The sequence below is a fragment of the Ciona robusta genome, chromosome 1 (assembly GCF_009617815.1).
Source record: "Ciona robusta chromosome 1, ASM961781v2".
NCBI classification, from domain to species: domain Eukaryota; kingdom Metazoa; phylum Chordata; class Ascidiacea; order Phlebobranchia; family Cionidae; genus Ciona; species Ciona robusta.
The window spans coordinates 631,870-654,783 of NC_143235.1; the positions used below are offsets into that span (position 1 = coordinate 631,870).

A 22,914-nucleotide genomic window follows, 5' to 3' on the forward strand; every position below is an offset into this window, starting at 1 on the left:
CGCGTGGCCGGAAAACGACAGTCGTTATAACACGGGTTTAACACCTCGTGCCAGCTTACGAGTTACCATGTATGTTACTTCGTGGGTGATTTTTTTTTTGGAGATTTATTTTTTTATTTTTTTATGTATGGCTGATAACTTGGACAACCCATTAGTGACCACTGGGTTGGAGCAATTGCCGTTAAGTGTCTTGCCCAAGGACACATACGCCCACAATGGTAGCAGCGACGAACCTTGAACCAATTACCTCCGCGCTACAGGCAGGCGCGCCAACCACTACGCCACGGCGCCGGTGTCATATCCTCGCGACTCCCATAGACCGTTGTTAATTGTTTAAAGCACAATCAGAATGTTTGGATATTATGTGCTAAAGTTGTCCAAGCTTCCCCCACACTACTATATAGTATTTTGGTTTCCAAGTTACAATCTTTAGTTGGTTGTGAACGTGTAACACGATGCAACAATAGAGTCTTACGCCTTTGTGTCGCAATTTTGTATTGTACAACTATACATTACTCGCTTCTACAGTTGGATACGGTCCCCGAATAACAATGGAGACCAATATAGCGTGACTGTGACGAACAATAAAAAAGAGTTGGCGCCAATGACGTAAGTTGTATGATGAATCGCGCAAAGACAATAATACATTTGCATATAAGTTTCCTTATGTTGGCCCTATAACCCCTGAATCTATTTTCTACGTTGGTGAAATACATGTAGTATACTGAAGAGTAGGACACTTTAGCACATAATATCCAAATATTCTGATCATGTTTAAAACAATTAACAACGGTCTATGGGAGTCGTGAGGATACGATTTTTTAATTCTTTGAATGTTCTTTGTTTAGTACAAAATGGGACCAGAAAATAGAATAAAAGGTGTCCCATCTTCCCCCACCCTACTATATATGTTAATCCGCAGATGAATACTTTTAACTTGAATGCTCATTGCAGCTGCAAAATTTCTTCAAATACAACTTGCAACATTAAGTTACTTATTAACTTTTAGAAACACAAACAATGGTCAACCAATGCAGTTAAACTGTATCTTCCTAGATACCTAACATAACGATTATTTGCATTTATAAAATGACTTGAACCATATTGAAAATTGAACCATATCCAAAACATGAGACAAGAATCGAAACAAAAATCTTTAAAACTGAACATTTTGATCAAACAAATACAAGAAATAAAACGTGCGGTCGCTGCCTTAAAAAACGACATAAATACAACAATACATATTTAACAACTTTGAACTGTTTGCTGTTTTGCCACAATTTTTATTTATTATTTTAAAGACATGCCGTTTAATATAAATATGTTTTAAGGCTAAATCTGCTTCAAAAACCTAGTCTATTTCCGACTATATGATCATTTACGTTATGCCTGGTATAACAGAAATAACATAATAGCTTTGATACACGGTAAAAGCTAAACTAAATAGCAGGTTGGACTACCCCACTTAACAGTTAGGCCAGTTACATCAGCGACAGAGGAACTACCCACGTCTCAGGTGTTCGGTGACACAGAACGTAGGCTACTTCCTCATTTTTTTCAAATACCAGGGAATTACCCAGGTTTTTGGTGCCACGTATTGGCTATATAGCAGGGTGGGGTAAGATGGGATAAAAAGTTTCTAATCTTTTTTTGTCCCATTTGGTAGTAAACAAAGAATATTCAAACAATTATAAAACCGCAACCATTACAACTCCCAGCATGGACCCTTGTTAATTATTTAAAACACGATCAGAATTTCTGGATATTATGTGCTAAAGGTGTCCCATCTCCCCCACCCTACATATATATCTACGCTTGACTAGAACGCCCGCTTTACTGTGAAGCAGAATTTCCAAGAGAATTTATAACTTTTGTGACGTATTAACTAAATATATCATTCTCAATGTAGCATAGGATTCAATGCATATATGTGCTTGTATATAGTAGGGTGGGGGAAGATGGGACATCTTTTCATTCTATTCTCTCGTCACATTTGGTAGTAAACAAAGAACATTAAAAGAATTATGAAACTGTATACTCACGACACCCATATAGACCGTTATTAATTGTTTAAAACATGATCAGGATGAATAGATATAATGTGCCAAGGTAGTCGAACAGTTGTTTCTATTCACAGTTATGCTCGAATAAATATATCTCAAAATGGCGAATCATCAAAAATCGCGAATTATTGTAAGGCGCCGAATGGCCCGCAATTCCCAGAGAAGTCCTGGCAGCTTATACGTTGCAGAGTCAGCAACTTTTTTCATTGCACAGCCCAAATCGTAGTTTAAAATTTGTCGCGCGCGCCGCACATGGAAAACTCGCGTATTTTAATAACAATTTATTAAGAAACGAGAATAAGAACACAAACGCTTTAAACCGCGGTAAGTTTGGTTGATTAGTGAGATGTTGCTTGACTTTCGAAAGCTTTTCCATGTCCTGTTTCAAAGAAGTAAAAGCAGGATGAAGCATTCCGTCTAAATGCGAATCAGTGATTTGTGTTCGCATTTTTTTCTTATTAAATTTCATTTTTGAGAATAATTGCTCGCACATGTAGGTGTTGCCGAAAATGCAGGCCATCTTTTGCGTGTTCTATGAAATGTCCGAAATTCGTCAGTGTCGGTGGTTTATTTCTGATAAAAATCGACCAAGGAAATTCCATCGATGTGAAACTATGGTTTCAGTGTCTTTCAATGAAAACGCCAGGTATAGAGTAACAGGTTTATTACCTTCAATGAAAACAACCTCAAAACAACTGTTGCTACTTCGAAGCAGCGTCAACAGAACAAACTATATAGTAGGATGGAGTAAGATGGGACACCTTTAGCTCTTAATATCCAAATATCCTGATCGTGTTTTAACAATTAACAACGGTCTGTGGGAGCCGTGAAGATACAGTTTTTTTATTTAAATTTTTTTGTTTACTATACAAATGACACGAGAAACAGAATGATAAGGTGTCCCATCTTACCCCTCCTACTACAACAGCAAACATAGGCATTGTACTTTCAATTATAAAGCTATGGAGATGGCAGCTTTAGAACAGGAACTAATGTTTCTACACAATAACGGTTTCTGCATTCTATGAAATGATTGAGGCGTCACCAGGCACTGATGACATGAACTGAATAACTTCGTTTTGTAAATCCTAGGAAAAAAAGGGTTTAAAAATGCAAATTAATATGGTGGACAAAGTTTATTAATAAAATAAAAAAGAACTGGACAAAAAAAATTAAAAAAACATGAACGTATAGAAAAATTGGGCAAAATATGACAAAAAAACGTTTTAGTTATATTATGTTTTGTAGAGTATTTTGTATTTGCTTACTTGTACCAGTTGAGTCTTATCGTATTTATGTCTGTGTTTGTAAATACTCCTTGTAAGGATCGAATACAAACGTTCTAGATCAGCAATGTCCAACTTTGATGTGACCTGCAAGAAAAAAAACTTTTTCATTTTGTTTCTTAAAAATCAAATTTTTGTTTCAGAAAAAAATCTTTTTATTTTTCCTTTTTTCAACATATCAACATTTTACCAAGTTAGAGCAACCAATACCACGATTAAATCTTCAATCTATGTTTTAAACACTATTTGAACTATGTATATAAGTATGTATATATGTATGTATGAACTATGTATGTGCCTATGTATTTAATTTTTATGCATGTATTTATGTATTAAATAACAATATTACTCTTAAATCAAAATGTAAAACACCATTTAAACACAAAACAAGTCAAACCACGCACCTACAATGTAAACCTAAATCCCAATGTAAACTTTTAAATCGATATTTTTTATCATTGTACCTATGTATGTATTACTTCTATGTATTTATCATTTAATAACAACATTAACTTCTGGATGCTTCTAAAAGAAACAATTGAGATAACTCGTATGTGCTAAAGGTGTCCCATTTTCTCCCTACCATGTTTTAAATATTTGAATGAATGAGTGTAACTTACTTTATCCTCGCGTGGCCGGAAAACGACAGTCGTTATAACACGGGTTTAACACCTCGTGCCAGCTTATGAGTTACCATGCATGTTACTTTGTGGGTGATTCTTTTTTAGGATTTTTTTATGTATGGCTGATAATTTGGACAACCCATTAGTGACCACTGGGTTGGAGCAATTGCCGTTAAGTGTCTTGCCCAAGGACACATATGCCCATAATGGTAGCAACGTCGAGCTTTAAACACATTACGTCTGGGTTACAGGCAGGCGCGCTAACCACTACGCCACGGCGCCGGACAAAATATTAAATAACAAATTAACTCTTAAACCAAGATGTAAAACTCTGTTTAAACACAACTACGAACCTTCACAGTGTATTCTAGCAGTTGATTAAGTCTCAAAGTATCGACAATTAATGGTTGACTTGAGGTTTCATTTGTTGGAGCGTCGCATAATGACGGTGTTCGTGTACGACTGGTTTCATCCGGATCGTCAACCTTTTCAATTTTGTTGGAAACTTCTTCAGTGTCTGATGACAGAGATAAAGTAGATTAAATAAATGACGGTTTAACAAAATTATTTTTTATGGAACTTAAATAGTATAAAAATAATTTCTATGTAAAATTTCAAACATTTAAAAAAATTTACATAATTTTCATGAAGAAACCACACATGAAAAATCCCATGAAATATAACTTTAAAAATAGATTAAAAGATATAATAATCTACTTGAAAAAATATTAGTTAGGAAAAAAGTTAGGAAAAAAATAAATAAATTAATAAGAAAATAAATTTAACATCCACCTGATTTGTCCTCATCCTCCTCACAAAGATCGATGTTGGCATCGGAAGAAACCTCGTTCTCCATCATTTCATCTTCCCCTATCATCTGGTGGAACGCGGAGTCCGGAGGATGCTCGTCGTTGATCTTACAAACGATCAGATCATCCTCGGCGGTTGGTAGGTCGGGGAAGATCATCTTTGTGGAGGATTCTGACCCCGCATCTTTTTCATATGCCAACTTTTTCGATCTCGAAAACCAACCATCGTCCTGATTAGCGCTCAGAAGATTTTCATCCTCAGTGTTTGCAGGATTCTCATCCGACGAGATGATCTTTGGGGAGGATTCTGATCCCGCATCCTTCTCCTTCATCCTCCCAACAGGGGAGGGACTACGACTCTTTATCCCATTCTGAACCTCCATCTTTGTGCTGCTCTTGGAGGAGGACACATCGTTGCTTTCCTCGTCTTCCGTGCTGATGACCCCGTTCGTTTCCGGGTCGTCCCTCACATGCATGTCGAGCTATGGAATAACTTTTGTATTATAAATGTACGTGGGATATTGCACAAACATAAATTCTTTATATTTCATAAAACGCAATGTATTTCCCACGTTTTCAGATACACAAGCATGTGTGACTAAGTAGAAATAATGTTGCTATTGAATAATTTTTTAACATTTTACAATTTTCGTTGCTTTTTAATATCACATGCATGTCAAACTATGGAATAACTTTTGATTATAAATGTATATTTTAAATGAATAAAGAAATTACCCGAAACATTGTATATGCACATGTTATTCTATATGGGTAAGGTCCTACAGTGAGGCACGCCATGGGACCTGGGATTTAGATCAGAGTTGGCCCATTACCCCAACATTGTATATGACATTCTATTCTATATGGGTGAGGTCGTACAGTGAGGCATGCCATGGGACCTGGGATTTAGACCAGAGTTGCCCCATTACCCCAACATTGTATATGCACATTCTATTCTATATGGGTGAGGACTGATATTAAAACCAGCACTGCCCCCAACACACAATGTATATTTCACCTTTGGTCTTTTCTTTTTACTCAGCATCCCACAGGCCCACTTATTTCTACGTCTCGTTCTCTTTTTAACAGCCGAAGATTTGGTGGGAGTCGCTTTCATGTGATCTTCTAACACGACGGTGGCTTCCTGGAGGATTGTGGCTGTGGAACAAAATTGATGAATGTCAAATCTTAACTCATGAACTCAACATCACAATTCATAAACACTGTAACTTATTGTTAAAGAGAATAAACACCTCTGACTTCTTGTACGTGGTATCTGGTTAGGATGACATTGAAAATACATGATTGTGACAATAATATTGAACAAGGTCGTAGTGCAGTGGTTGGGCGCTCACTTTATAAACAAAAGATACCAGGTTCGAAGCTTGCCGCTGCTACTATTGTGGGCGTATGTGTCCTTGGGCAAGACACTTAACGGCAATTGTTTCAACCCAGTGGTCACTAATGGGTTGTCCAAATTATTATCCATACATAAAAACAATTTCCCACTAAGTTATATACGTGGTAACTTGTAAGCAGGCACGGGGTGTATGAAACAGAACACCCGTGTTATAACGACTATCGTCCCCAATGTTCAATACACATCACCTTCGTTATTTTCCATCCTCTTCTGCTTGGGCAATACATTATAATACGAAGGAGCGAACTTGTTCGGGTTTGCTTTCCTTCGTTTCTGTGCCTCAATAACCTCGTTACATTTCCTCTCAAAGTTGGGATCGAGGTCTTCCTCTACGATGGCGTGCGCCATATCGCGCAGCAGACACGCACGGTGCCGAATTGATTTATCTGAAGTATTAAAAAAATTTAACAGATTTTTTAAATTTTTTTATGGAATAAACATTCTGTTTTTTAAGAAAAAATTGTTTAAATGAAATCGTTTTCTTATTTAAAAAAAAATATATATAGGCTTTCTTAAACATTTTTATGAAATAAATATTCCGTTTTTTTTAAAGAAAATTTGTTGTATTTTTAAAATAAAATCTTTTTCTTTATTTTATAGAATATTTTTTCTAAAAATTTGGTGGCCTTGCCATAAAAGCTTAACATGTGTTGGATTTGGATAAGAGAAATTGTTTTTAGTATAAATTACAACGTATGAACGTAATTATATTAAAGTTATTTAAATGATATAAATTTTTCTAAAAATTTACAAAATTGTTAGTACAAATTCCAGCGAACTTATATTTAAGCCATAAATTAGTGAAAATTATGAAATTTTTTGTATAAATTCTATCGTTACCTTCTGCGCACAAGTCTGGGTTATATTCCAACGCATTGCTGCATACTAGACCAATGTCATGCAAGAATAACGCCACGTTTTGATATCTATGTTGGTCTATTTTATTCATCATTGTAGAAATATCCATTGGGTTTTCGATGACATCCGCATAGTCCGGAACCTCTTCCAAATCGACTGGTTTCAAAAACACCTGGGGTTTAAAGAATTAATTACAATAACTTTTGATATTTCTTTTTGCCCAGCTGCTTTTTTCCAACTGAAAACCGACATCCTAATTTTTTCTGGCTGTGAAACTACTTGTCACCTTAACTTTTGTGACTCTTAAAATTTTGTGACTCTAAAATTTTTTGACTTTAAAATTTTGTGAATTTAAAATTTTGTGAATTTAAAATTTTGTGACCTTAACTTTTGTGAGTTTAAAATTTTGTGACTTTAACATTTTGTGACTTTAACATTTTGTGACTCTAAAATTTTGTGACTTTAACATTTTGTGACTTGGAAATTTTACTTGCTAGTTCTTCTATTTTGTGATTTGTGAAAAAAAAAGTTGCAATTAAGAAAAAAAAATTGTAAGAAAAAAAATTGTAAGAAAAAAAAAATGTAACTCACCTTAAACCTGCGATCTTGTGCAAGCCGAGTAAGAACGTCCCTGAGGAACAACCTCAAACTTCTCATCGTGGATTCCTCGCTTAATTCCAACTTATTCAACTCAACCTGCGTCAATTCCACCACTGGAGGGGGCGAGGCACGATCTAATTTTGGGAGATGGATTTCGTCTGAAAATTAAAACAATAAATTTATATATATATGGTAGGGTGGGGGAAGATGGGACACCTTTAGCACATAATATACAAATATGCTGATCGTGTTTTAAACAATTAACAACGGTCTATATAAGTTGTGAGGATACGGTTTTATATTTCTAATAATAGAATTAAAATGTGTCCTATCTTCCTCCACCCTACTGTATATAATTTATTTTTGATACTTTTAATAGATCTATCTAAACTTTAACATAATTTAAGTTTTTTTATTAATTATTAACAGTTATTAACAAATGTAAATTAACAACAATTTACAAGAACAAACAATAAAAGATAAAAAAAACAGCCAACAATCTAAGAAAACAACCAAGTTTACCTGATTTGCGTTCAACTGGTGGCCTTAAGGCAAAAACGGTGAATATTGGGGAAAAAAATAAAGTTCTTTCGTCATCAGTTGGTTTGGTTATTGAGATAACTTCATTATATTGAGGATGGAAGAACGAGGACAAAGGGCGAGGTAGGAGAGGATGAGGTTCGTCACTGGTGCCTTACAATTTAAATATAACTTTTTAAATGTTAAAATAGGGAAAAATCACAAAAAAAAGTAAAAAAATAAAATTGTAAAAATTTTTTTTTGTAAAAATCAAAAAATATTAACAAAAAATCAAAAAATTGTTTCCAAAAATAAAAAAAAATTTGCCTTTAAAATGTAAAAATAATATATTTAAACAAAAAAATACAGAATCCTAAAAATAAAAATTATTGTTAAAAAAAATTTTCCAAAATGAGAACAAAACTCTTAACACATTTATTAAAACAAGTAGTCATACAGAAAGTTAAAAATTGTGGTTACTCGTATAAGCACATGAGGATAAAAATGGTGCAAAAAATACATGTCTGAGTGCGATAAGGTGTCGTCGCATCGGTCGCATAAAAGACTTAAATGGAATTTCCGGGGGTTGGGGTAATGAACCAAATTCCAAGGACCTTACCCATAAAAAAGAAATATATATAGTAGGGTGGGGGAAGATGGGACACCTTTAGCACATAATATCCAAATATCCTGATGGTGTTTTAAACAATCAACAAAGGTCTATTGGAGTCGTGAGGATAAAGTTTTATAAAAAAAATCGTTGAATGTTTGTTTATTACGAAATTGGAGGAGAAAATAGATTGAAAATGTGTCCCATCTTCCCCCACCCTACTATATATATATAAAAGGTCCCTACTTATTTACCTATAACCAGTATTGGAGCATTAGTAGGTAAGGCTTGCAAGTGAGATTGGAATGTGAATCGTAAAGTATCGGTAGCACAATCCCACCATGTAGTTATACTGGGTAAATATATAACACATGGAGATGTACGTTTCGCTTCTCGAAATACCTGCCAAAATTGAGTTTATTTTAATGTTACTTTACATTAAAATGTGAGAAATAAAACAAAATTAAACATGATGCATCACCTAATTATACAAAAAAAAATTGGATCTGAAAAATCGTTAAATCCACAAAAAAACTTTTGTTAAAAATTATAAAAAAAACACAGGATATTTATATTTGCTTATTCTAACATGTTTCAAAAAAATTGAATCTGAAAAAATATTTTAACCCACAAAAAACTTAAAAATTACATAAAAAAACCGAGAATATTTATATTTATTATCTACTTATTCTAACATTTTTAACTCGAAAAAATAAAAATAAAACAACCAAAAAACTCCCTTTTTCACCTGAGCGCAGCTTTCTTCAGGGGTGCATGAGCTCACTGCGTATAAAGTTGCGATGTTGATAACGTGGACGTGAAGGCCCTCGATATCGTGAAGGATGGCTGGGGCAAGATGGGTTGTGTGGCCTCCTTTCGCTGACCCACATATTAACATGCGGGGGTGATGGACCACAGAACTCCTGGAGAGTAAGTTATATAATACTGTGGGGTAAGACGGGACAAAGTGTTTTTATCAATTACTAATGATTTTTAGAGAAGTAAGAATACAGTTGAATAATTCTGTAAATTTTAAATAGTATTGCGGGATAAGATGGGACACTGTTTGCACCCAAAACCCCTTTTCCCTGATCGTGTTTTAAACAATCAACAGCCGTCTATAGAAGTCGTAAGGATACGGTTTTCTTTATTTACTACCAAATGGGACAAGAAAATAGAATAAAAAGGTGTCCCATCTCCCCCACCCTACTATATATTTCGCTTAATTGGGTTTAAATAAATAAAATATTACTGTTTACCTCAAACCCCATATTTATTACCTGTAAGACTTGGGTGCTTCATTAACTATAGAAAGTCCATTATGAGGTAGTTTAGCAGAGCAATGATTTGAATCGGGTTCCTCGTATTCACTTCCAGAATCATCAGAAACCTCACTTGGTCGCCTACTTTCAGCTTCACCAACATTTTTCAGCAACTTGGATTTTTCTGAAGAAAAATTGCATTTGAGTTTAATAATTGTAATTTGAAATTAAATGAACAAATGATGACAGTTTAAAATAAATACATCAATTCTATTTCACCAACATTTTTCGGCAGTTTGGAATTTTCTAAAAGAATATTTTTATTTAGGAATCTTTCAACTAAAATGTTTTTAAAAATTGAAACAACAAAATTGACAAAATACTCCAATTCTGGTGTTTCGAAAGATTTAGTCCTTATAAGAATTTAGGTAAAAGTTCACACTTAATTATGGTATGCTACTTAATTTGGCAGGAATTAAGTAGCATACCATAATTTTTTTTAATAAAAAGTATGCTACTTATTAAATTGAATTCAAAAACTCAATTATTAGAGCAGTACGTCACTCAAACATTTGATAATGTTCTCGGATTTCAGCTGAACTTATAGGCTTGAATGTTTAGACTTTTTTATTTTGCCAGACTAAAAAGATTTCTACTTACTCAGTGTGATAGGAAAAATCTTTGCTAGATGAAACAGAATTACCACAAATTATAAATTACTTATATTATAGTGTTACGATAGGCTTGGAGGGTATGTTCTAAGATTAAAATTTAATTTTAAATATTATTTACTTACTCGGAACGATAGAAAATATTCTTGTTCACAATTCAAACACTCAATTAATAAGAGTGTTTTCTAAATCCTTTGATTAAGTTGGTATTAATATTTTGGAAAAGTTTTTAGACTTATTATATTTTCCACTTACATAAATATAATTTTTAGACTTTTTTTTCACTTACTGAGTGTAATCGGAAATATCCTTGCTAGTTGAGTGATGGCTCTAATTAACGTGGTTTGTAGCAGTGGACGTATAGTTGGGTTGAGAGGGAAAGCAGGAGAAGAGTTCGACCTTTGGGCTGTTGGTATAATGCTCTAAAAGTAACGGGTAAAATTTAAACAATAAAATATGTGGGCGTATGTGAGTTGACTCAAACTTATTTTTGAAAATTACTCTCAAACTTATTTTTGAAAATTACTCTCAAACTTATTTTTGAATTAGAGTACACAAAACTTGGCAAAAAAGAGAGAAAATGGTAATAAAATAAAAATAAAAATGTAAAACTTGCGTACCTTCATAGCTCTGTAGAAATTATTCGGTCCGATCTTAATTTTATCGACATCGAACTTGAGTTTATCGTTAGTTGAGTATATTTGTGGGAAGGACTTGCGTAATGCATTTAATGTGGCTTCGGTGCATAATGCCTGTGGGGTGGTGAAGGTGAACGATAGATATGGTTGGTAGGGTGGGGTGAGATAGGACATGTAAATATAGTAGGGTGGGGAAAGATGGGACGTGCTTTCATTCTTTTTATCCTCTCATTTGGTAGTAAACAAAGAACATTCACACAATTATCCAACCGTATACTTAGGCTGTATAAATGAGAGGCTGTGGTTAAATTTGTAACGTTATTTCAGGAACTCGTAAGCGGGCACAAGGTGTGAAACAGAACATACGTGTTATAACGACTGTCGTTGCCCCGCCATGCGAGGATAGAAAGTTACATACGTGGTAACTCATAAGCGGGCCTAAGGTGTATGAAACAGAACACCTGTGTTATAACAACTGTCGTTGCCCCGCCATGCGAGAATAAATAAGTTACACAAATGGTAACTGGTAAGCGGGCACGAGGTGTATGAAACAGAACACCCGTGTTATAACGACTGTTATTGCCTTACCAACCACAGACTAAAACATTCACTGCAAAAGCAGTTACAAAATGACATTATGGCTGGTAGCAATTACTCTTACTTTGAGGTCAGCTCCACAATAACCAACAGTTTTCTCAGCGATTGTCTCGATAAAGTTGGAAGACAAAGGAGGATCCCATTTACTCGTGTGTATCTTCAATATATCATGACGCGACTTTTTATCCGGGAGGGGAAAAAGAAATTCACGATCAAATCTTCCCGGTCGTCTCAATGCAGGGTCGATGGAATCGATTCGGTTTGTAGCGCCTGTTTGGAAAGTAACGGAGTTTCAGAAGAGTTTAGTCGTTTATTATTATACACACAGTTTCCCATTACCACTTGGGAGCTATCTAATACCCACTGGGGTATTTCTTTTTATACATAAGTACTCCAATGTGTAAAAAAGGGGGCGTTTGCAGTGAAAGAAGGTTAAGGTTTAAAATTATTTAGAAAACTTTCACAACCCCCTTATTTTGTTATGCTTCCTCCACTCCACCCTTGGACCTTCCCATTTTTAGGTGCTACGAAAATGTATCAGACAAAAATCAAGTCCAACCAATTGTATATTAAAAAAAAGATTTATATTTTGTCAAAATGGCATCGTCAGTCTCCTAATTCAACTAGAACTTAATACACTTGCATGGATAACCACACTCTTACACCCATTCATTCATTCAAACTGAAATACTTATAGTAGGTTGGGAAAAGATGGGACACCTTTTAACGCTATTTTCTAGCCCAATTTAGTAGTTAACAAGGAACATTCGAAGAATTATAAAACCGTATCTTCACGACTTCCATAGACTATTGTTAATGTTTAAAACACGATCAGGATATTTTTTTGATATTATGTGCTGAGTGTTCCATCTTTTCCCCCTCTACTATATAACTTACCGATAACAACGATTTCACCGCGACTATCCAAACCATCCATGAGGGCAAGTAGAGTGGACACGATGGAGGAATGGATTTGATCTTGTCTCGATGATCTAACTGGGGCCAAACCATCTATCTCATCAAAGAAAATGATGGAAGGTCTCATCTGGTAGGCCTGTAATGTAAATGTTGGTAAATAAACATTGGGGTGTTGGGGTTATATGCGCCAAACTTCAAAACACAGGGGAGGCAGGGATAGTTAGACACACAATCCTGTGAAACAAATCTAACTTATTGGTTGTAATGTCTACTGAATAATGCAGTGTAGGAAATTCTGGGGTTGGCCTGCCCACCCTGCCACCTCAGGTTTGGCGCCTATGTGTATATGTTCTAATAAAGTCTTGCCGAATGCAGACAAAACATTTGTATGGCAGTGTGAAGTATAATTCAATATTTTGAAGTCTTGTTTTCACATAAAATTAAAAAAAAAACAACTTCTTTCTTACCACTAGCCAAAGGAGACTAAATCTCATTGCGTGCCTCACTATAAGACATCACCCATATAGAATAAAATGTGCATATACAATGTTGGGGTAATGGACCAACTCTGGCCTAAATCCCAGGTCCCATGGTGTGCTACACTGTAGGACCTCACCCATATAGAATAGAATGTGCATATACAATGTTGGGGTAATGGGCCAACTCTGGCCTAAACCCCAGGTTCCATGGCGTGCCTCACTGTAGGACCTCACCCATATAGAATAGAATAGAATGTGCATATACAATGATGGGGTAATAGGCCAACTCTGGCATAAATTTCAAGTCCCATGACGTGCCTCACTATAAGACCTCACCCATATAGAATAGAATGTATATATACAATGTTGGGGCAATAAGCCAACTCTGGCATAAATTCCAAGTCCCATGGCGTGCCTCACTGTAGGACCTCACCCATATAGAATAGAATGTGCATATACAATGTTGGAATAATGGGTCAACTCTGGTCTACATCCCAGGTCCCATGGCATGCCTCACTGTAGGACCTCACCCATATAGAATAGAATGTATATATACAATGTTGGGGCAATAAGCCAACTCTGGCATAAATTCCAAGTCCCATGGCGTGCCTCACTGTAGGACCTCACCCATATAGAATAGAATGTGCATATACAATGTTGGAATAATGGGTCAACTCTGGTCTACATCCCAGGTCCCATGGCATGCCTCACTGTAGGACCTCAACCATATAAAATAGAACACAACACCTTACTCCTAATCCCTAGGAAACAATATAATACAACTTACCTGGTCGAACAGCAGCCTTAGTTGGCGTTCTGACTCCCCCACCCATTTACTCAAGCAGTCCGCACCCTTTCTCATAAAGAAAGCAACTTTCTTGTCATCAGTTGAGCATTCATTTGCAAGCGCTCGTGCCATCAGTGTCTTTCCTGTGCCCGGTGGTCCATAGAACAAACAACCTCTGTGGGGAAATAACATGGATAAATAACGCGAATCTAACCCTAATCTAGTGCTCATGAAGTTGGAAGATTCTCGTAAACTACGTAAAGAAACTGTCAGAATGTATTGCTCATTGATAAATTTGTTTTGTACTAATTTGTAGCAGCCCGTCAAGCACGCGCGCTTTGGGGAACACGAGTGCCTTTTTCATACCGGTATCTGCTAAATACAGTCTAAAGTACAACATGATGCAACCCCTACAAAGTGACTTATAGTTTTTTAATACATGTTAGTGCAAGTGAAGAATCCTTTCCCTACTTTATCTGCTTATCCCTAACTACCAACTTCTAACACTTTCCACCAGCCTAATCTGTACCGTACTAGAGGATTCTCCATTAGTGCCAGAAATATCATTTTGTTGATGTTATTTTACATTTTATGAAGCTTATCAAGTCTTATCAGACAGGTTATATCAATGTCGCGACTTATAGCAAGAACTAAACAGTACTAACTACTAACACCTAATTACCAACCTGTAACACTTTCCACTAGCCTAATCTTCACATTGTACCAAAATATCAGTTTTGTTGGTATTGTATACATTTCCTACATGCAGCTCATACTTAATCCTTCCCAATGTTATCTGCTAACCACTAACCCCTAATACTAACCCATAAAACTTTCCACAGCGTAATCTATAACGCACTGGAAGATTCTTCACTAGTTTCAACAACAGCTACTAATAATTTATGTTTTATAAAAGTTTGTGCTACATAAGTTGTTACCTACAAAAGCAACGACCTTCTTATTTTAGAGCGAAATACTGAACCTTCTAGGCAGTATCATTTTAAGCATTTTCTTTCATACTAACTAAATTATAGTTTTACCAATCTAGAGTTGTATAAGTTAGTTGCCTAAAAAGATTGTTCCTTTTTATTTCAAGTTAAAACATTACCTTGGTGGGGCAATGCTGAACTTGGTGAACACTTCCGGATAAATTAACGGAAAGACGATCATCTCTTTCAGCGACCTTATATGATGTTTATGGCCGCCAATCGACGAGAACTTAACCTGGATAAGATATTTTTCTCGCTGAATTATCTATGTTTGCTTACTAGTTATTTGAAAGAAAAAATATCGACACAATTAATGTAAAAATAACGACATAACCAAGCTAAAAATACAAGTTTATGTTTCCTTACTGATTTATCGAGAGACATTGGATCCACATCAGCGAGCGAGGATCCGATTTTTTCTCGTTCCCTCGCAAACCCATGCGTAGCAAGCTCACTGGAGGAAAAGTTCATGGGAAGGCACCTGGGGGTAATTTGGGAATTGTATATTTTACATAGGAATTGTATACTACAGTAGGTTTGGGGAAGATGGGACACTTTTTGAGTCTATTTTCTCGTACCATTTAGTAATAAACAAAGAACATTCCAAGAATTATAAAACTATATCCTCACGACTCCCATGGACCGGCATTAAAACAGAATTTAGATTAGTGTTTGGCAAATAATGTGTAAAAACATTCTTTACTAGCATTTTTTTTTAGGTAGTTAAATATTAATATGAACTTACTTGTTCCTGGCTTTGGCCATGCTCCTTTTCTTTCTTCGTTCAAACTTCTTCTCGTCATCGGAAGCCGAAGTTGAACCGCTGCTGGATGCTCCCTGGGATCAATATGGAGGATTAAGAAAAAGACAAATCATATTTTTGCTACAAAAGAAAAAATATATCATGACATTTAAAAAAAAACTGACCCATAATAACAAGCAAAAAGCTTCCAAAATTTTTACCTTTAAAATTTTCACCTGAATTAATATGGAAGTTTAGAAAAAGGCAAATCATTTGTTTCATGTTTTATTTGTTTTGCTTTTTTGGTAACTGCTGGCTGACAACTTTTTTAAGATAACTGACTCATAATAACCAGCATCAAGGCTTCGCAAACTTTTTGCTTTCAGCCTTTTTTAATCTTTAAAAATTTTCTGCGATCCTTAACAGTTAACAGTATGCACAGTGATTTGTGTCAAATTTCTGACAAGATTAGCGGGCACGAGGTTTATGAAACAGAACACCCGCGTTATAACGACTGTTGTTGCCCCGCCATACGAAAATAAATAAGTTACATATGTGGTAACTAGTAAAGGGGCATGAGGTGTATGAAACAGAACACCCGTGTTAAACGACTGTCCTGCCATGCGAGGATAGATAAGTTGCATACGTGGTAACTAGTAAGCGGGCACAAGGTGTATGAAACAGAACACCCCTGTTATAACGACTGTCGTTGTCCCGCCATGCGAGGATAAATAAGTTGCATACGTGGTAACTAGTAAGCGGGCACAAGGTGTATGAAACAGAACACCCCTGTTATAACGACTGTCGTTGTCCCGCCATGCGAGGATAAATAAGTTGCATACGTGGTAACTAGTAAGCGGGCACAAGGTGTATGAAACAGAACACCCGTGTTATAACGACTGTCGTTGTCCCGCCATGCGAGGATAAATAAGTTACATACGTGGTAACCCATAAACGGGCATGAGGCGTATGAAACAGAACACCCGTGTTATACCGACTGTCGTTGCCCCGCCATGCGAGGGTAAATAAGTTACATACGTGGTAACTTGTTACCATGCAACGCAAGGATAAATGAATGAAAATTTATCAAAACCTGAGAATTAGTCCTCCTGTGTCTGCTCTGATACGGTGATGTTGGATTATGTTGATCTTGGTTGAAAACTCTCTTCCTTCTCACTGGAGACCTTGGAAGTTGGTCGAACATTGTACGTTGGTTTCTCCGAGGCTGTCGGATCAATTCTGTAACATAATTATTGTAAATTCGGAGCCATGTGGATATCGAAATTTACGGTGGCAAATGGCAAAACTGAATACAGCTATAAGAATTTAAGTCCGTGGCACTGCCACCGACGTCTTCTTATATAAGACGTGAGAGGAGGAAGACGTGAGACCTTTTTATTCTAACTTTTTATTCTAATTTGGTGGTAAATAAGAACAATCAAAGAATTATTAAACCGTATCCTCACGACTCTCATAGACCCTTGTTGATTGTTTAAAATACGATCAGGATATTTGTTTATAATGTGCTTAAGATGTCCCGTCTTTTGGTTAAAATAACAATTTGTTTATCGTAATTAAGCCTGTGTTGGCAGAGTATTCAAACAGTGACATAACATTAAGAATACAGTCTGAATTATGGATAAAAAATGGTTTAAAATTTTTACCAGATTTGAGCCTGTGTTAGGATAGAGTATTTAAACAGTAGCATTTAGATTGATAAGGCAAACTAATATATTTAATAAAACAGTTCATGCCATAAGGTGTGCTAAAAAATAAGTTTAAATTTTTAGTTACAATTTTTTACCGTAATTGAGCCTGTGAGGTTGTGCTCTCTTCGTTCTCAAGGAATATCTTCGATACGGGACTTCGTTATCGTCGTCCAAGTCGTCTTCGTCTTCAACAACATCATCTGGTGGGAACGGAGGATGAAAAGTTACAAAGTGGGGTAAGATGGGACATGTAACATATGGTAGGGTGGGGTAAGATGGGATGTATTTTCATTCTTTTTCTTGTTCCATTTGGCGATAGATTATAAGCACTAAAAATAGGGTGGCAGAATATGCAGGCCCTTTCAGCCTTTAGAAGCTACACACTTTTTAGGTGAAATCAAGGTTTTAATATTAAAATTATTGTAAAAAAAAGTAATTTGTTTTTTTTACTTTGACAAAAATCATATTTCCAAACTTTTGCACTTTGTATAAATTATAAAAACTCTATTTAGGTGAAATTAAATAGAGATTATACATTACCTAAACAAATACTAAAAAACTTAACCTTGTATTTGGCATTTCGCATAAATTAGAGTATTCTGTATAATACTCTATTTAGGAAAAATTTCCCAAACAAAATTTTTATGCAACTTTTTTTTCACTTTTTAAAATTTTTTTTCCTTACTTTGATGAAGGTCTTGCTCTTTGGGATCACTTCCCAGATCCCCAACCTCCGTGGAGGTATTTGGATCATCCTCCAACCTCGACTGGGAGGAAGAAGTAGCAAACTCGTAATCTCCGTAAAAAACACGGGGCCGACGTAGACGATGGCGAGATTTTATCGAACTGTAAATATCGGGTTGGCTCGAATTCTGGAAGAAAAGGATGTTTTTGACATTCTATCTTTTCAGCATTTTTTACAAAATTAATAAAAATTTTTCTATTTATATATATATAAACACATACTTACCAGTAGTGTTTGTAATATTATAACAAGGTATAGAAAAATGCAACAAATCAACTTTGAAAATTTGGCAAACCTAACCTAAATCAATCAGCCTAATAATATAATATGGCAAGTTTACAATTTTACTATATTTATATTTAGGTTAATTTTTACCTTAACTTAAATAGTAATATATAACATGGTTACGTACCAAAGCACTTGCTGGGTCTTTTCCTTGTGCTTTTAATAAACTCCGCAATTCAGGGTTAACGTGTTCCTTACTTTGGCTACGCGCACGTTCACGATATCTAGGAAACAAATGGTTTATAATATTTAACTCTACTTATTATTAAACTGTGTATACACATTGGGAAAGATAATGAAAGTACCTTAACGGCATAGTAGCATACATTTATATGCAACTCCATGTAAACAACTAATAAATGCAGTTAATGTTTGACAACTGTGGGTTCAACTTGCACACAAAAGTGTGAAGTCTAACTATTCTAATAAAAACAATCTTGGGCTCAACATCGCTACAATCACTAGCGATTGTGACCGACTAAGTTTCAGTCGCCACAACATGAATGTTCACCACTGTCCACTAAGTCGGTCACATTCGGTTATTGCGTAATTACTGTCACGTATTATTTGCCTTCGTCATTGCGTAATTACAGACACTACCTTCTTCTGTTACCGAACTCTCTTAATTGCCTTTTTCTCACTGTTGTCGTTTTCGCACACAAAAGTGTGAAGTCTAACTATTCTAATAAAAACAATCTTGGACTCAGCATCGCTACAATGTGACCCATATTGAATACCAATATTTAACCCATAATAATCTTACTTTATCTCGTTTCTATCAACTTGATTTTCGCCGTTAATTCCTCGTCGTAGCAACATGTTTGGGAAATTTTTATCTGAAATAAAATTTGTTTAGGAAAAAATCAAAAAATTAATATAAAAAATCTTAAATGGTTAGAAAAAAAAAATTAAAAGTTGCAAAAGTTATTTTTTAATCACCATTTACCAGGACATAAAATTGCCTATATATATTAGTTTATTTATGTTATTAAATTAACTATTAGAAAATTGCAATAATAATTTCAAAACATTGTTAAAACATAACTTAAATTTAAGTGTAAAACTTCAATGCATTTTGTCAGGCAGACACATAGTTCATTAAATGCACTTTCTATAATATCTGTATTAAATGGGGACTCCCTAAATGGTACTTTCCCTAAACCACAACTCACAAGGACAGATAACATTAAAGCAACCAAAGAAATATTATTTATTTTTCAAAACGACACATCATGTGTGTTAGGACTTAAATACAGAGGATAAACTTAAAGTATATGAGAGAATACATTGCGAAAAGTAAGCCTTTCATGTAGCAATTTTTAATGGAACTCAAGCTGTAAGGGAAAGGAGGAACCAATCGCTATACGATGTTGCTGGCTTAAACTACATGCAGATGAAAGTTGAGTGCACGAATAAGATCAAGTAATAAAATGTTGCAAACCCATCTTACCCCTGGAAGATGTTCGTGCTCTTGATGATGCAGCGAGAGACCCGATCCCATCTTCCTCACAAGAGCTTCCTTCATCTTCAAGACCGAGGGAGAACAAAGACCTGGGAGGAGAGGGAAAACGTGGGTAAAAACAGATATTGTGTTTTACTTGAAAAAATCTGTTATTACTTGAAGAAAATGTGTTATTAGTTTTATTACTTTAAAAAATTTGTTATTACTTGAAGAAAATTTGTTATTATTAAAAAAAAATGTGTTATTGCTTGAAGAAAATGTGATGTATGCTCTGAATAAATAATGTTTTAAATAAATTTCTAAATAAGTGGGTATTGTGTACAGTTGCATTGTTGTTTTTTAAGTGGCACACTGTTTAAATATAACATGGTACACTTGAAGAAAAGTTTATGAACAACTGGGTTAAGAAATTATCACCAATGAAACAAACCAAATGTAATTGATGTAAAATAATCAATTTTGAGCCTTGCGAAGTCGATTTTTAAAGCCAACCCAGTTTAATCGGACCACATCGGGACTTGTCCGATTAATGGGGTTGACTGTATTTACTCTTAATAAGTGGGACAAAGTTAAAATGTACAAAGTTTAAGAACCACTGAGTTATGGAATACCTGGTGTGATTCCTTTTCTGTCTTTCAACTTTGGATAAATACTCTTCTTCATCATTCAGGTGTCTGTGGAGATACAAATATATAGTAATGTGGGGAAAATGGGACGCCTTTTCAGTCTATTTTCTCATCCCATTTGTTGGTAAACAAAGAACTTTCAAAGAATTATAAAATCCTATCCTCACGACTGCCATAGACCGTTAGTATTTGTTTAAAACACGATCAGGATATTTGGATATTTTGTGTTAAAGGTGTCCCGCCTTCCCCACCCTACTATAATTAAGGCAAAAAAATGCATAAAAAACACAGAAACTCCTTAAATTAAAAAACAAACAATTCAATTGTAAAATATAGAATGAAATTATTTTTTGAAAAATTGCTGCAAAACAAACTGAAACAAGTTATAGGCTTACTTGTCAAAGATGTGAAATTAACGAGGCGAATTTTAATAAAAAAAGCATAAAAACCAAAATAAAAAAAAAAATAATACAGTCCCATTTTGCAGGCACTTTCTGGAATGTTTTGATAAAAAAGGTAACGGATTACCAGTAGGTCTATCTGTTTGTTCAGGGCTTTTGGCTGGTGTATGGCTACTGTTTTAAAGCTATAAATATAGAAACCAATACCAGTAGTATACTCGCCAAATTTGGTTTCATTGTGTTCTGATTAATGCAGTGTCGAAAATTATTGGAAATGTCGTCCCACCCTGCTAACTTTTTCCCACCCTTGTTTAAGGTTTATGACCTTTAGTTATAATTTTTCTAGCAAGTGTTAGATTCCTGTACCTTCTGTTTATGTTGTAAAAATAGAAATGTTACTACCTTGATGGTTCTCTGCGTCGAGATGGTCGTTTAAGCACAGGACTGTCATTGTAGAGAGACTTGGGTGTATCGTGTGAAAACTCAACAGAGAGAAACTGAAAAAGATATCAATATGTTGCTTGAGGTTACTTACCAGTGCTTACTAAATATAGTTTTAGAAGGAAAATTAACAAAAAAGTAAATTTCTTGAAACATACTGTAATGTAACTATTAAATTTGTACTGTAACTATGAAATTATGGTTTAAAAACTGAAACGATTTTCAGTGAATTTGAAAGTTAAAATAAAAAAACCTGTTTATGCACCTAAATGCTACACAAAATATGATATTTGACTTTTGGTACAAAATATGATATTTGACTTTTGGTACAAAATATTCACCTCTTTTTTTGATGATTTTAAGGAAAGAAAGTCTGATTCGTCATCATTTGAGTCGTCTTCTATTAGTTTGTGTCTCCGTGTTGCATGACGGGGCTCGAGGGTCGGAGACTTGGGCGACTTTTTGACGGAACTTCCACTTCTTGTTGAAACCATGGTTATTTATCAGCATGCGTATATTGCATTGTGTGGGGGTTGCCTTAAATCTATAAGGCTTAAGGGTCCTGGCAAGATAGGTGAAAACATTATATGGAGACTCCTTTATCATCAGAAACAGACAAACAGGAACAATAAAATTTAAAGAAAAATAAAGTAAAAACGTTATTAGTAAAAACACATTAAGTTGAAAATATGAATATAGAGGCGGATAGACCTATATGCTACATTATTTTTTTTAATTCGTTTATTTTCCTGGCAAGATAAACATTATACAGATTTCTTTAAATAAAATTTTATCTCTAAGGCCCAAAAACCAAAAAGTTTACAAGAGCGAAAAGATTAAAAAAGAAAGTTTAGCAAAACTTTCTCGACTAAATTTTTGCACAATTTTATGAGAGTATAAAATTATAGAACTTTATATAGTAACAGCCAAAATGCTTTGTAAAAAATAAAATATCCAACCAAATTAAATGGGACATTTTACATTTCTATACATACTACATGTGATGCAATTTAGGGGAAAACGAAATACACGATTAAAAAAATAAAAAGCCTTCAATTTTTGCATTACAACTTTTTTTATGTTTATGCAATGTATATGCTTAATCTGCACCGTATAATAACTAATAAACATATATTAATAACCGATTTTTCACGTTTTATCTTCAATAACTCAACTACTCCGAACTCCCATTGTCAGAATGACGCCAAAGTGTTTCTAAATATAAGTAGGCACGTTAGTTGGATTATAAATTGCGCGCATTCTAAATTTTAAAACAAATATAATAAATATTACAAACTGGAATTAGATTATTAAACAATTTACATTATATTATATTTGTCGTACATTTATCATGACGTTAAGAAAGCTTTCGAA

The 22,914-nt window shown here is 34.8% G+C and overlaps 1 protein-coding gene across 1 annotated transcript; it reads right to left on the reverse strand.

Annotated features, from left to right (window-relative positions):
• Nucleotides 1-89: 89 nt before the first annotated feature.
• Nucleotides 90-22,224, reverse strand: LOC149741094 (ATPase family AAA domain-containing protein 2-like). The gene is made up of 29 exons (XM_089891271.1): nucleotides 21,882-22,224; nucleotides 21,502-21,596; nucleotides 20,684-20,746; nucleotides 20,061-20,161; nucleotides 19,374-19,446; nucleotides 18,738-18,834; nucleotides 18,266-18,452; nucleotides 17,676-17,780; nucleotides 16,965-17,110; nucleotides 15,875-15,966; nucleotides 15,496-15,610; nucleotides 15,249-15,364; nucleotides 14,141-14,315; nucleotides 12,854-13,010; nucleotides 12,021-12,226; nucleotides 11,342-11,473; nucleotides 11,011-11,143; nucleotides 10,069-10,234; nucleotides 9,537-9,711; nucleotides 9,043-9,190; nucleotides 8,182-8,352; nucleotides 7,651-7,817; nucleotides 7,042-7,231; nucleotides 6,390-6,587; nucleotides 5,800-5,939; nucleotides 4,765-5,263; nucleotides 4,326-4,489; nucleotides 3,332-3,436; nucleotides 90-3,151 (listed from the first exon to the last, which is right to left on the reverse strand). The coding sequence occupies exons 1-29, from the start codon at nucleotides 22,032-22,034 to the stop codon at nucleotides 3,086-3,088; spliced, it is 4,335 nt and encodes a 1,444-aa protein (XP_089747397.1). The 5' UTR covers nucleotides 22,035-22,224; the 3' UTR covers nucleotides 90-3,085.
• Nucleotides 22,225-22,914: the final 690 nt, after the last annotated feature.